The sequence below is a fragment of the Natator depressus genome, chromosome 13 (assembly GCF_965152275.1).
Source record: "Natator depressus isolate rNatDep1 chromosome 13, rNatDep2.hap1, whole genome shotgun sequence".
In the NCBI taxonomy this organism is placed as follows: Eukaryota; Metazoa; Chordata; order Testudines; family Cheloniidae; genus Natator; species Natator depressus.
The window spans coordinates 20114241-20129694 of NC_134246.1; the positions used below are offsets into that span (position 1 = coordinate 20114241).

The 15454-nt window shown below is 44.2% G+C and overlaps 1 protein-coding gene across 1 annotated transcript; it reads right to left on the reverse strand.

The window, feature by feature from the left end:
- Positions 1-3495: 3495 nt before the first annotated feature.
- TOMM34 (translocase of outer mitochondrial membrane 34) lies at positions 3496-14264 on the reverse strand. The gene is made up of 7 exons (XM_074969653.1): positions 14047-14264; positions 12640-12739; positions 8918-9070; positions 7502-7671; positions 6539-6686; positions 5457-5583; positions 3496-4614 (listed from the first exon to the last, which is right to left on the reverse strand). Exons 1-7 carry the CDS (start codon positions 14195-14197, stop codon positions 4510-4512), a joined length of 954 nt encoding a protein of 317 aa, XP_074825754.1. The 5' UTR covers positions 14198-14264; the 3' UTR covers positions 3496-4509.
- Between the last annotated feature and the right edge of the window lie 1190 nt (positions 14265-15454).

The window sequence follows — 15454 nt, forward strand, 5'->3', positions numbered from 1 at the left end:
CTTAGCTGCATGCAGTCCCGAAAGGGGCCTACTTGTCACTGTATACTGCTCCATGAAGACCTCTGTTCCATGTACAGATGTGGTCAAAATAAGCAAACATGTTAGGATGCATAAAGAATGGAATGTCCAATATAGAAAATATCAGGATACCATTATTCTAGGCACAGCAGGTAGTGCTGCCTATAATTAAGGTTGCCTGACACATTCCTTCAGTTGCTTGTAACTTTGCCCAAACAGCTATAGTCTGGCATGTTCCATGCTGGGTGTCTGCCTTTGCTGAACGCTGTTTGGGGCAGGGAGAAATGTGATCATGGAATTATAGACTAATGAATGCACAATGACATGGGGTGCTAAGGTAAGGTGGTACTGTCAACCTTAAATTTTGGCATTTCCTAACTTGAGTGCTTGACTCTGGAACCTTAACATTCTTTCTGCATAATTTATTTTCTATGTAACAGATATCACTGGTGCAGCCTCATATGGAATACTGAGTGTAGTGGTCACTCCATCTCAAAAAGGATATTGCAGAAATAAAGGGCCATGAGAGTGATGGGGGGTGGGGGGAGTAACTGGAAAAACAAGAGAGACTGAAAAGACTGGGATCATTAATCTTAGAAAGTAGATAAGAGGGGATATAAAATATGGAAAAGTGAATGTTTAAAGAGATGGCAGAGTGGGAGTTTGTTCTCCCTGCCTCTTGACACAGGAACAAGGAGACATTCGATGAAATGCAAATTCAAAACTGATCAAGGAAAATACCTATTAACAAAGGCAAACAAATTGTGCGACTCACTGAGCTCAAGAACTAATGTGGGGGACAGATTACTTCATATCTGCTTAGTGTGACATTCTTACATCTTCTGTAAAGCATCTAGCGCTGGCTGCACTGGGAGACAAAATACTAGATCAGAGCCGAGGTCTATCAAGTATGGCAACTCCTGTGAACAGTAGGGTTTCCAATAGCAGTGACTGGGTTAGTCTGCTACATTTACATAATATCTTTTGTACCAAAGGATTCTTAAGTATGTTACAAACGTGTGTATGTCATGTTCTTCATCCTATCCTCCCTTCTCAATTGCAGCCAGTTTTGCTGTTTCAATATTTGGACTCTCTTGGGCAAAGCCTGTTTGTTGCTTGCAGAAATGTTAGTAATTAATAATGCACCTTTTTACTTATAACACCCTAGTCAGAGCTGGAACTGAACTGGCGGTTAGAAACACTTAGCATTAAACTATGTCCCTCCTAGTCAGAGATGGCAAAGATGTATGGCTTACTGCATACAACTGAAGGGGGAGAGGTGATGTTAAAAACCATGTGAGGGAAGCTAAGGTCTATAAGCAGCAATCACACTCACTCTTACAAGTTAACTGCTACTTCCTAGGTAGAGCCACTCCTGAGCTTTAGCAGAAATAGCCTATTCTGTCCTGGGCTCAAGGCCTAACAGGAGTTGATGCTCCCTTTCTCCTGTGTTCTGATGGGGTCCTTCAGCTAACTTCTGTGAAAAGCTTCTCCATAAATGCACTGCGCTCCCTTCTGCTTTGAGCATGTATGTGTTCACAGTTAGTATCTGGAGCTTAGGCTCCGTAATAGAAAGCTGTTTGTTTCATTTTTGATTGCCTGATTCTTCCCATCTAAACACTGCTGGGTTGTGGTAAAGAGAGTGTAACAGGCACCTGTACACTAAACAGTAATGCCTAGGGCAGTGGCTCTCAACCAGGAGTAGGTGTAGCCCTGGTGGTACGCAGAGATCTTTCAGGGGCTACGTCAACTCCTCTTGATATTTGTCTCATTTTACAACAGGCTACATAAAAAGCCCTAGAGCAGTCAGTACAAACTAAAATTTCCTACAGGCAATGACTTTGTACTGCTCTATAAACTGTACACTGAAATGCAAGTACAATATTTATTTTATAATATGGTAAAAAAAGTCAGCAATTTTTCAGTAATAGTGTGCTGTGAAACTTGTGGTGTTTGTCTGATTTTGTAAGCAAGTAGTTTTTAAGTGAGGTGAAACTTGAGGCATGCAAGACAAATCAGACTCCGGAAAGGGGTACAGTAGTCTGAAAAGGTTGAGAGCTACTGGCCTACAGCCCGGATCATGTATAACATGCAACAGTGAGACCAAATTCAATAGCATCAACCTGTAACTAGCATGGCAATATCAATTTACTCAGCCATACACCACCCTTCACTTCTATCCCCTGACCACCAGCTGCGGCTCAGTGGAAAATACTCATTGACAGTTTAAAAGGATGGGTTTTTCTTTTTGCTTCTCTCTCCAAGTAGCGCAGCTTCACTGTGTCAGCCTCTGCTCTTCCAAAGCTGTATGGGGGGCCTGACTCAAACTCTTTCCCCCCAACATGTACCAAGGAAAGGAGATTATAGCCAGCCTCAGTAGGTCAGTACCTTGGGGTTTGTGAGGCAGTCCAGCTAACCAGCATGCACTTCTCTTAACTGGCTCCCTAACCACCTGCTGCCTGGCATTTTGTCTATGGGCCACTAGAGGAACATGGTGCTGTTATCCAATCAGCTCCCTCTTTTAGGAAGGACTGCAGATGAAGAGGCAGCTGCAGGCAGACCTAGCAGCACAGGGAGATGAAACTTAACAGTAGATACTTGTGTCTCCAGTAGCATAGCCATAGTATAGCTATAGCATAAATAGCCTATGGTGAGATGAACAGGGCCTCTTGGACCTAGTGTTTTAGGCTTGCTGTAGACATCACTGCATGCAGCTCCTGTTTTTGAGGTTATTTCTGCAGCTACAAAGGCAAGCAGTGATTTTACAATGAAAGGTGAAGTGTTACAGCACAGCTGTGTGGCTGTGGAGTGAATAGATCCTCAGCTAGACCCAGCTAAGGCAGCAGCACCTCCCTCCCAGCTTTCTCCAAAAGCTTTTTTCCAGCTACATTCTCATTCCATTAACACAATGAGAGCATTTTTTAATTCCCGAACTCAGTTAAGGTAGAGGTAAATAGAATCTAAAATATTGATCTGTCCTGAGAAAGTAAGGGTATGCCACACCAACCCTACAAGGGATTAGGAATGGAAATAGCATATTCTTCAATTTGCAGGGGGAACGATAGGTTGGAAAAGCAGACTCTTTAAGTGTACTTCAATGTAAGTAATCAACCCCTGCTTGTAGTTAGTGTCCTGGAAACATCTCCAGTTCAGATTTGTCAACACTTCTGTTTTACAGTGTCGCTAAACTGCAAGGCTTCTCTTTTGCCTATGCAACAATCTAACATCCTAAGCATACACTGGGATAGAAGTTTGGAAAATAGTGTTTTTAGCAGTGCATAAATGAGACTTCTGCAGTGACACTGAATTATGGAAGCTCCTTGACCATAAGGACAAATAAAATAGTACTTTATGGTGGTGAAATATTCCCTGTCCCAGCAACAATTATGGTAACATAGTACACCCAGAGCCTTGTGTCAAATACACAATTCTAATAAAAACACACAGCTGTAACATATGCTGGCTTTTAATAGAAGCTGCATTGTTCATACAATAGCTTTGCCAAACAAGTCATCCTGTTATCTATTTAGATCTCAAGATTAAAAGTAACTCATTACCACTACTAGATGGGAAGAATCAGAGTATAACATGCTCATAAGTCTAATAGAGGAAGATAGTTCTTCACGTCAGAGGCCTCATGTGGGATACCATCGTACACCCTCTTCCCTGTACCAGCAGTAATAGCAGCTGGCCATCAAGACACAAACAGAAGCTAAAACGTTTAGACAGAAGTTGTAAAGGTTCAAAGCTGCTAGGACCCAAACTTCAAGTGCAGTGAAGATAGCTCACAAATACAGTACCAAGGCAGTTTTAAATTAAAGACTTGGTGCCTGTTTTTGTGAGGGATAAGAGCTATGTGGAAGCAGCTGCAAGCTTCCAAACAGTTACTCTAAACAAAAGCAGCTTTGGGCCAGTAGGCACCAGCTAAGACAGGGAACACCTGAGTCATTTATTCTTGTTGAGGTCTCACCTCATATTTAAGAGAGTCTGGAACTGTGCTAGGGAAACCCTGCCTTTAATTTCTCATGCAGCAGCCCTTGTAAGTGGCTTGTTTAAGCAAGCAGAAGCAGTATACACAGCAGATCTGCTTCTCTCCACTCTGAGCACATATTGCCATAAACTCAGTTTACTGCTCTTGAAGACATACCCCAGCCAGAAGAGGAGCCCTAGCCCCCACACCCATCTTGGCAGACAGATTAACTTAAATAAATAATGAGTTTACAAAATTACCTTATACCAAGGAAATTAACCTGAATGTTTCTCAAAAACAGGGTCATTTAAAATTTATAAAGATCTTACAAGGAGATACCAGTTTTGATATAGATGGTACATATTAATGTATGTGTAATTAAGCAGTAGAGAACTAGCTACTACTCGGCAAATCAGGATGGTAGATTTCAGAGCTGGCCCTACAGTGTTGGGCCCCTGTATCAGTATTAAAAGGAAAGCCTGTCTTCTGCAGTAAAGAGCAGACAGATTTCATGCTCCTTTTTATTTTAAGTTCTTGTTCAATTCTTGCAGTAGTTTCTGTGCAGCTATGTTCTTTGGTTCAATTTTCAGAAGGCTGTTAATGTCAGCCATGCTTGATTTGTAATCCTAGAAGCAAAACACATTTTTAGAACACTGAAAATGCAAACATTTTTGAAACTTGGCCTTTAAAAGCTCACACACTGAAGGACTACCTGCCACAGCCCCTTCTACTTCACATGTGCTTCTCACAGAAGAGACTGACAACTGCATAGCTGTTTTGTAATGCACATAAATTGGGGACTAGAAAGACACTCTGTTTAGATGGGAGGTGAAGCTGATGCATTAACCTGCTCCAGTGTCAGTCTAATATTACACCTGATTACATGTTATAACAGGAGCTGCTTTAACTGATTAAATAGTGCAGAACGCCACAGTTAGCTGTAGTTTAATATCTAGGCTGTTTGCCAAAACCTCTCTCTATAGTCATTTTCAGTGCCCCAAACACAGGATCTAGCTGTTTCCAGAAAATTATCAGGCAACTCAAGACACCAAGAAACCTGAAGCTAGCAAATGAGAAATCCACACAAAGGTGAAGGTAGCTGCTACTGACTTACTAAGAACCATGACTAAGTTTTTGGTAATACAAGCATTGTTTCCAGAAAACCTGACTTGCAGGACAGCTATAAAAAGGACAAACACCCTGATTCTTTGGGAGAAAAAAGACCTGAAAGATCCACACACATCCATGGAGCTGTCAGCCAGCAAAATCACTAGCCTAAGGTGTGGTACATAGTGAAGGGAGATTCCAAGTCAGGTAGCAGATTTGTAGTAGTTTTGCACAGAGGCAAGTTATAAAAGGCCTCTGGAAACTCCACAGTTGTGGATTCAAGATTTAGTGATGCCTGTGAGAACATGGCTTCTCTATCCCAGTCCTGAAAGGGGTCTGAAACTTGTTTGCAGTTACTTACCTTTAGTTCTTTAAATGCTTGAGCACGTCTGTAAAACGCCTTAATATTTTTAGCATCTAACTTCAGAGCTTCTGTGCAGTCTTGTATTGCTTCCTTGTACTGCTTCAGAGACAGGTAACAAAGAGCTCTGGAGCACAGACAATGGTAGTTAAAGGTTTTAGGCTTCAAGTGGTGGGCTACAATGATCCCTGCTTTGGGGCACTATATTCAATCTCAGCCAGTTTTCTTCCATGGAGAAAGTCTCATTGTACAAACCCTGCACTGACTGGTAGAGATTAAAAAGGTTTTTCAAAACAAGGCTAGACCGCATCTCACTGTGCAGCATGTGTGTACCCAGAGCAGGTCTCATCTCAACCCCTGCCCAGTCACAAGCTTCCCTTTAATAAAAAAGCCTCCTCTATAAACTTAGAATGAAGTACTATCAAGGATCTTCTCGTTTCCTGAGCTCAAAACTTGTTTTGGTTAAAAGGGGAGACGATAAAATAATTGCTCCACAAATCTGTAAGAATTAATAATTTTCTTAAATAGTTTTCAGTCCCCAGCTGTCGCTTTAAGAATTTCTAAGGTTACAATTTTTTATGTGTACTGTCCTGGAAGGTTCTCGGTTCTCTGCAGCTGCCTTCAAATGCATCACAAGCAGTAAAGGTTTCCGATAAGTCATTACACCATTATTTGTAGGTAGTGGAGAGCAGGCACCATCAAAAACAGAACATTCTAAGCAGAACTAAAGATTTGAAAGAAGTAAAAACCGAACAATTTAAGCTGAGAATTTCCATACAGGGTCCTTAAAGCCACTTTGGAAAATAAAGGCATCTCCACTTGCAGAGCAAACATCTGTTATGAGGAGAAAATGCTTCCCCTACTCTCCCACACACTTGCACAAGCTATGTATTCTGACCACAACACTGATAAACGTTAAAGGTAAAATTCTACCCTCAGGCATGCACCTGGCATTCATTTAAGTGGGAGCTGTGTGTGGGCATCAGACAGCAGGGTTGGGTCCAAACTTGATAAGAGTTACTGCAATTACTTAAAGAGAGCCCCCCAAAGGGAAATATGGTAAATCGGTGCTTGTACATTACCTGTTGGTGTAAGTTGTGCATTCCTGGTTACTGAGTTTTAGACTCTCGCTGTACTTTTCAATAGCTTTTTTATGGTTCCCTTTCTTCACAAGTTCATTTCCTTCTTGCTTCAAAATTTTTGCTCTTTCAATCATAGCAGCAGTAGGCACTGGAAGTTGTATTTGAGAGAACATAGTGCTACGTAAAAATGAAAGAGCTTTAAGCAGTCACATTTGTTAGCGGCAGTGATCAATACAGTTTAATTAAAAACCCTATTTTTTAAGTATGAAAACCTCAGCAACCACAGAAAAGCCTGAATTCTCTCAGAGAAATCTGTACTGTGGAAAGACTGTCTTTGGACAGAAACCCACCTAGATATCTGAGTGCTACCACGGGGCACCATAGATTTACTGAGAATAAGAGATGGCTAGACTTGCCTGAAAGGATCAAGGTCACAGAAGGCTGAGGGCGAGAACCACACACCTGGTTTTACTCTCTGAATTGTACTTAAATCAGGGTTAAGCTGCAATCCCATCAATTCCTTGTTCAGCAGAATTCAAGAATCCCAAGTTGGTGGCTTGTCCGCAGCATGATACAGAATGGAATGACTGGTTTATTAGTATTTATTATAGGCTTTACTATAATAAAATATAAGTGCCAAGCAAGAACAGCACCCCAATGGATAAACTCATTGTAAGAGACAATCTTTGCCCGAAAGAGTTTACCATTATGGACAAATGGTGGGAGAAAGGAAGTATTATGTTATCCCCGTTGTAGAGACAGGGAATTGAGGTACAGAGCAGTTGAGTGACTTGGCGAAGGTCACACATGGAGTCTGTGGCAGAGCCAGGAACAGAGACCACTTTTCCTGAGACCAAGGCCAATGCCTTAAGCACCAGACCAAGTTTAGCATTTGCCTTGTACTTTACTGTCCCATCTCAGTCCCACAACTCCATGTGCCATCTAAACATGGGAAAGGCTCACCTTGTTTTTCTAGAGATGCAGTTTCATATGGTTTGTCTCTTGGGGCAGCCGCCTGGCTTCCTGCAGGAGGAAAGTCCCATCTTCGCTGAGCAGAAACAGGAACTGAAGGGATTGGTGGGAGCTTCTGGCGCCACTCAAGGCCATCCTTCTCCAACAGGGCTTTTGTCATTCTGGAAATAGAGATATAGGCTGTGTAGCTACCAAGTCTTCTGGCAGAACAGGCCATCTTTCCAGGACAGAGCTCAGTTTCAACAGGCAGGCTCCTAACTGAGCATCTGCAGGCAAATACTGTGTGACTGCTGTGCATGCAACCCTGCTAACTGCGTATAGCTAGGAAAATGTGCCTTTAGGGTAAGAAAACTGTCATTTTAGTGCTTGCCACTTCATGACTTAAACCTCACATACACTCATGGTAGATGTGTTTTCATTTTACAGGTGGGAAAACAGAGGCCTTGGGGTTAAATGATTTGTCCCCAAGGTCACACAGTGAGTCAGTAATAGAGCCAGGACTGGAACTGAGGCCTCCTGAATCTCAGTTCTGGGTCTGAACCACAAGGCCATGCTTCTTCATGAGATCAGATATTCCGGGCAATAAGAAGATAAATAGAGGAAGTCTGTGGCTGTAATGCCATTCAGAAAGGAAGCTTAAAAAAAGAGAAGACTATCCAGTTACCACAAACAGCAGTTTTTAATTTAATGGTATACGCTCTTTCGCAAGAAACTTAAAATGAATTATCTTTACATATTCTCCATATTTCTTCTCCAGGGCCCTTTTTGCCAACTTCTGTCAGCTCAGTTCCTCTCTCCCTTTGTGAAAAGCAAAGCTAGGCTCTACATAAAGGGTTTCAATGAAAGGAGTCTCTTCTCAGTATTGACAATACCAAAAGCAAAAAGATATGCTAGGATGGGAGCTATGAATTTACTAGAATTCACCGGTGCTGTGAAACATAAGAAGATATGGAGCAGCACAGAGGCTTAGTAGTTTAGTAGAACACACTGTGTTCATATAGACCTGCTCTTGGGAACAGAAAGGTACTAAGGAGGCTTCAGGTTGGAATGTGGCCAGTTGTAATTGGTTAGTTGCCTAAAAATAAACATTATATAAAATATGGAAAACTTCCATGGCCAAATGGAATAATTCCCCAGCTATAATAAAGGGAAGTAGCAACTTGACGGGAACAGACAGCTGTAGTGCTGGCAGCAAATATCACCAAAGAACTCACACCACAGAAACAGTGCTAGGCTGCATAACAATCAGATCTATGCCATTTACAAAGCATTCCAATGCACCCAACCTGCTCCCAAGCAATCGTCCCAGCTAAGTGGGGCTGAGATTCGCAGAGGCAGCTGAATGAGCTCTGCTGTACTTTCAAGTCTTCATTCTGGTCTGTGTAACAGTATGGAGTTAGGAGTTACCTGTTGACACCATCGTGTGCAGCCTGTACAGTGCAATCAACCTGTAATACAGTCTTGTAGTCCACATAGGCCAACTGGTATCTCTCCAGAGCCTCATAGGCTGCTGCCCGCCTCAGTAGGGGTTTGATTCCAAAAGGGACCAGGTCCAGAGCACTAGATCAGTGGGGAGAAAGCAACACAGCTCACTGGGCCACCTGAGCTAAATTCATCAGAAAGGTAGTCAGAAGGTCAAGTTTTTTAATATCAGATTCTCCCACATGGGTACCATATCACCTGGGAGCTTGTTGAGTCTTAACTGTCTATGACCCAAATTTTCAAAGGCAAAGTCTTGAAATGTGTGGCTATATTTCAAACTGTATTCACATACTGCATTGTAGGGAACAAATCCTGCAGTAGTGGGGACTTGAAGGTTTCCATCTCTAATTTCTGTGATAATATAGCCAGTAGTTAAAGGAAGAAAATATTAAACTTTTCTCCCAGTGACAGTCACAAAGGCCCATTTAGTAGGGCTGTCAAGCAATTAATTTTTTTAATTGCACGATCACACTGTTAAACAATAATAAAATACCATTTATTTAAATATTTTTGGATGTTTTCTACATTTTCAAATATATTGATTTCAGTTACAACACAGAATACAAAGTGTACTGTGCTTACTTTAGATTTATTTTTATTACAAATATTTGCACTGTAAAAAAAAATAGTATTTTTCAGTTCACCTAATACAAGTACAATCTCTTTATCATGAAAGCTGAACTTACAAAGGTAGAATTATCTACAAAAAAACCTGCATTCAAAAATAAAGGAAAGTAAAACTTTAGAGCCTACAAGTCCAATCAGTTCTACTTCTTGTTCAGCCAATCGCTCAGACAAACATGTTTGTGTACATTTGGAGAAGATAATGCTGCCTGCTTCTTGTTTACAATGTCACCTGAAAGTGAAAACAAGCATTTGCATGGCACTGTTGTAGCTGGCGTTGCAAGATATTTTACATGCCAGTTGTACTAAAGATTCATGTGTCCCTTCATGCTTCAACCACCAATCCAGAGAACATGCGTCCATGCGGACGACGGGTTCTGGTCGATAACAATCCAAAGCAGTGCAGACTGACGTATGTTCATTTTCATAATCTGAGTCAGATGCCACCAGCAGAAGGTTGAGTTTCTTTTTTGGTGGTTCGGGTTCTGTAGTTTCCGCATCAGAGCGTTGCTCTTTTAAGACTTCCGAAAGCATGCTCCATACGTCATCCCTCTCAGATTTTGGAAGACACTTCAGATTCTTAAATTTTGGGTCGAGTGCTATAGCTATCTTTAGAAATTTCACACTGGTATCACCTTTGCATTTTGTCAGATCTGCAGCAAAAGTGTTCTTAAAATGAACAACATGTGCTGGGTCATCATCCGAGACCGTTATAATATGAAATATATGGCAGAATGCAGGTAAAACAGAGCAGGAGACATACAATTCTCCCCCAAGGAGTTCAGTCACAAATTTAATTAACACTTTTTTTTTTTTTTTTTTTTAAAACGAGCATCATCAGCATGTCCTCTGGAACAATGGCTAACACATGAAGAGGCATATGAATCTTTAGACCATCTGGCACGTAAATATCTTGCGACGCCAGCTACAATAGTGCCATGTGGAATGCCTGTTCTCACTTTCAGGTGACATTGTAAACAAGAAGCAGGCAGCATTATCTCCTGTAAATATAAACAAACTATTTTCTCTTAGCGATTGGCTGAACAAGAAGTAGGACTGAGTGGACTTGTAGGCTCTAAAGTTGTACATTTTTTTGTTTTTGAGTGCAGTTATGTAACAAAAAACCCCTACATTTGTAAGTTGCCCTTTCATGATAAAGAGATTGCACTACCATACTTGTATGAGGTGAATTGAAAAATATTATTTCTTTTGTTTGCCATTTTTACAGTGCAAATAATATAAAGTGAGCTTTATATTATTTGTACACTTTGTATTCTGTGTTGTAATTGAAATCAATATATTTGAAAAATGTAGAAAAAATCCAAAAATATTTAATAAATGTCAATTGGTATTCTATTCTAATAGTGTAAGTTAACTGCAATTAATTGACAGCCATACTGTTTAGCAAAGAAGAAAGGTTATGTAAAAGTATTCTGCTCCAAATAAAATTAATGGCTCATTCCCTGCTGCAACAGGTTCTCCACATTGCTAAAATAATTCCATTCGCATTAAAAAGGGTTTTAAACTTTGTTCCTATCAATGTACATAGCCATTCAGTTGCATATGAAACACACTAGGGTAGGCAGAAGGCTCTTAACCAATCCCCACCAGAATAATCTATTTGAAAAAACTGCTCAACTGTCATATTTTAAGCTTAGAGAAAAACAAGGTGGGTGCGGTAATATTTTACTGGACCAACTTCTGTTGGTGAAACCAACAAGCTTTCGAGCTACACAGAGGTGTAGTTAATACATATTGTGTACTACTTATGCTTAACAATCTGTTCCACCTTGTATTTTACTGTGACACTCAGAATACCTCTCTCAGACTTAAAAGAGCACTGTATAGAATTCTCAATTACTGGGGGGCAATTTCCACTTATTGATATATTTTGATTTCCACAACCAAATCTCTGTACAACTTTTCATGAGTGATGTATCTGAGTATTCGGATTCTAATATCTAAACTGTATTGTTAAATCTATTCACCTAAAATTTGGGTTATTGTCGATTATGTACTCTATGTATCATGTGACTTTTCAAAACAAACTTTGTATTTGTGGATAATCTAAGCACTATACCCAGATGTACAGACACTCTTTTCTCAACCTATGTATTATATAATTATTTTAACATTCGCTTTAATAAAAATTTTAAATCTGAAGGCTTGTCGCTGTCACCAACGGAAGTTGGTCCAGTAAAAGATATTACCTCACCCACCTTGTCTCTCCAATATCCTGGGACCAAGATGGCTACACCATCACTTCAAACATTTTAAACTTTGCATTTCTAAGATTTATAAAGAAATCTTGACATGGCAACCACAGAATCCCACTGCACTAGCCGTAGAAGGTGGTAAGCTGTTTAAGGCAGAATCTTTGTCTTCAGAGCTGCGTGTACATGTAACATGCTATTGGTGCTATACAGACAAACTGTTGCCTAAAGGCAAGAGCATCTGGCTACTGTTTTCCTGCAGAGATGGAGGGGGGCAGATTAGGGTTATGTCAAGTTGCTGTGTAATCACTGCTATTTTAAACCAGAGTTAACTCAGGTTAGCTAACCCAAGTTAGCTAAGAACACTTTTTTTGTGGGGCATTAGGCATACCCTAGATGAGCTATGTGGGCTTTTCCAGCCTGTCTAGGATTTCATAGCCTTAGTCTTAAATTTGCTGCTTACTGAGGAGCAAGTCTCTACCATGCCATATTCCATTACAAATGTTTGGGAAAGAGGAATTTGGGGATGGGAGGTGACCAGGGTCCCTGGCCTAACTCTTTCTAAATTTTAAGCCAAATCTAGTTCTCAGTTACACCCGTGTGTAGAGGAGACTCTGCCCCTACTTGACACAACATGGTAAAAATGTTCATAAGAGCGTAGAAGAGAGACCAATAAAGATTGACTAACATCCTTTTGCCAGGACAAAATATCATCACGCAGTAACAGGGGACATATATAGCAGATACTATATTCAATCCTGTATCATTCAAAACAAAAATACAGCTTTTCTCTAGACAGAAGATGCTTACACTGAACAGTCCTTAACACAGAGGCTACAATTTCCATCCTTCAAGTGGCAGGCAGCTCGATTTGAATAGAGGACACTCACTTCCTCAGCATTCTTCTCCCCTAAGAGCAGAGACAGAAAACAAATCAAACCGTGAAGTGTGAAACAGTTTATTCAATAGACCTTAAAGCCAACTCATCTGAAGTTTCTTGCAGAAAGCAAGACTCCACTTGCTGTGGATATTACAGGTATTGAAGTCACAGCTGGGGAAAGAGAACAGAGAGGTTTACTGCTGATATCACTATCAGTACCAGCAGTAATACTCAGCATTTTTCATCTCCAAAGCATTAGCTAATTAATCCTCATGCCTGCTGAGAGGTAGAAAAGCATCATCATTCCTGTTCTGCAGATAGGGAGAGGGAAGCAGAAAGGTTAAGTCCAAAGTTAGGGTCAGATATAGGCTTGGAGCTCAGAACTGCCCTGTTCCCAAGCCCACATCACTCTCTCACCTGTCCATATATGATTCAGTAATTTGGCATTTTCAATGGTGCAGTCGGCAGAGACAGCATATGGTGGTAGCCAGAGTTACTGAAATGCTCTGGCTTGCAGAAGAGTTTCAAAAAGCACTCGTAACTTTATGGCAGGGCAAGTTTGGAGCCTAAAGAACTGTAGCTTGTTCCTTTACCCTCTGTTACTAGACTGAGAGTACACACACAGGGCAATAATGTCATACTGTATGGGTACATAAAGCTATTCCATGTAGGGGCACAGACTGGTGCCCTGTAGGCATTTTGTCACCTAGGCAGTTAAAGGGGCATCCATTTGCTGTCTCTTATATGAAACTATTTAAAGCCACCCAGGGCAGCTGAGTGGATGAAGTCCTACAGCAACCTGGGGATTTGTATTTGAGTGGGCACTCATATAAATACTGGATCTGGGGCTCAGCTGTTGGGTCACACAACAGGGATCTTCTCCCTTTGCCCTGCACCTACCTGGCTCAAGGCCTCTACCTACCTGAGGCCCCAGCATGTACAAGGAACAGGCATGGGGCCCATCTTCCACTTGGGACGACGTCAGGCTGCCACCACTCAAAAGAATGAGCGAAAGCGGCTCTGCACCCACGGGCGGGGGGGGAAGAGAGGCAGCTTCACCCCCCCCCCCCAACTCCACAGGCCAGGGAAGAGCAGTGATTTTAGGGGAGGGAAAGGTGGTTTCACCCCCCAGTACCAGCACCCCGGGAGGAGGCTGGGGGCGGGCGGATTCATATCCTGGGCCCCAAGGGGAGGCGTAGCTAGGAGGGAAGGTAATTCCGCACCCGCATGCCTCACCACTGGGCAGAACAGCTGCGCCCCCGCTCCCGAGCCCCAGCGCGGGCCCTAGTCCCGCCCGCTTGCTGTTGTGCGCGGCTCAGGGCCGGGCCGGCTGGTACCTGCCGCCTCCAGCAGCCCCAGCGCCTGGCTGTAGAGCGCGGCCGCCTGACAGTACTGGCCGTTGCGGAACTGCTCGTTCCCGGCGCGGCGCAGCTCGGAGACCCGGGCCGCGGGGGCCATGGAGCACGGAGAGCAGCCAGCCCCGGCCATGCGCCGCGGGCTCAGCTCCAGAGCCTTCTGCGGCTTCCTGCCGGCCGGCACAGGGCGGGGCCCGCTGCGCCCCGGCCACGCCCGCTCCCCGCCTCCAGCACCTCCCCCGAGCCGGGAGCTGCCAGCCCCTTCCGCTGAATTGCCCCTGCGGGGGTCCGCTTCCCCGGCACAGGGCGGGCCTCAAGAGAGGGGGCTGGGAAAGAGACCGTATCAACCCCTGACCCCCCAGCTCCCCCCACCCCCACTGCTCTGTGCCGTCTCCCCTCACCCCCCAGCTTCCCCGACCCCCGCTGCTCTGTGCCGTCTCCCCTCACCCCCCAGCTGCCGCGACCCCCGCTGCTCTGTGCCGTCTCCCCTCACCCCCCAGCTGCCGCGACCCCCGCTGCTCTGTGCCGTCTCCCCTCACGCCCCAGCTCCACCGACCCCCGCTGCTCTGTGCCGTCTCCCATCACCCCCCAGCTCCCCCGACCCCCGCTGCTCCGTGCCGTTTCCCCTCACCCCCCAGCTCCCCCGACCCCCGCTGCTCTGTGCCGTGTCCCCTCATCCCCCAGCTCTCCCGACCCCCCGCTGCTCGGTGCTGTCACCCCACAGCTCCCCCTCACCCCCAGCTCCGTGGTGTCAGCCCTCACCCCACAGCTCTCCTGAGCCCCCTGCCTTCAGCTCCATACCTGTCACCGTGAACCCCCAGCTCCATGCCTCTCTCCCCCTTACCACAGCTCCCCAGCCCCTCTGGCCCCTCACTGTAGTTCCTTGGACCCCAAAACATACTTGCACACTCTCCACAGCCCAATGCCTACCAGCCCCCTTGCCACATCCTCCTGGTACTCAGCATCCATCAGCCCCTTCGCTGCATCCCCTGGTGCCCAGCACCCACCACCACCCCACCACATCCCTGTGGTGCCCAATGCTCACCAGTGCTTTCACCGCATCCCACGGGTACCCAATGTCCACCAGCCCATTCACGGCATCCAATGGGTGCCCAATGCTGACCAGCCCCTTCATTGCAACCCCCTGGTGCCCAACACCCAGCAGCCTCTGCTGCACTCCCTTGGTGACCAACGCCCACCAGCCCCTTCGCCACATCTCCCTGGTGACCAACACCCACAAGCCCCTTCACCTCATCCCATGGGTGCCCAGTGCTCACTAGCCCTGCGCTGCATCCACCTGGTGCTCAGCACCAGCAACCCCCTTGCCAAATCCCTGTGGAGTTCAAAGCCCACCTCCTCATTTATATCAGCTCCTTGAAGCCAACTAGCT

What these genes read in the sequence shown, in the direction of transcription:
- TOMM34 (XM_074969653.1), bottom strand. Translation starts at nt 14,197, where the DNA reads ATGGCCGGGGCTGGCTGCTCTCCGTGCTCCATGGCCCCCGCGGCCCGG. An exon ending in GCACACGATGGTGTCAACAG is followed by an intron (nt 7,672 to 8,917) that starts GTAACTCCTAAC and finishes CTCTATTTCCAG; the next exon opens with AATGACAAAAGCCCTGTTGG. An exon ending in TGCATCTCTAGAAAAACAAG is followed by an intron (nt 6,687 to 7,501) that starts GTGAGCCTTTCC and finishes TACAACTTCCAG; the next exon opens with TGCCTACTGCTGCTATGATT.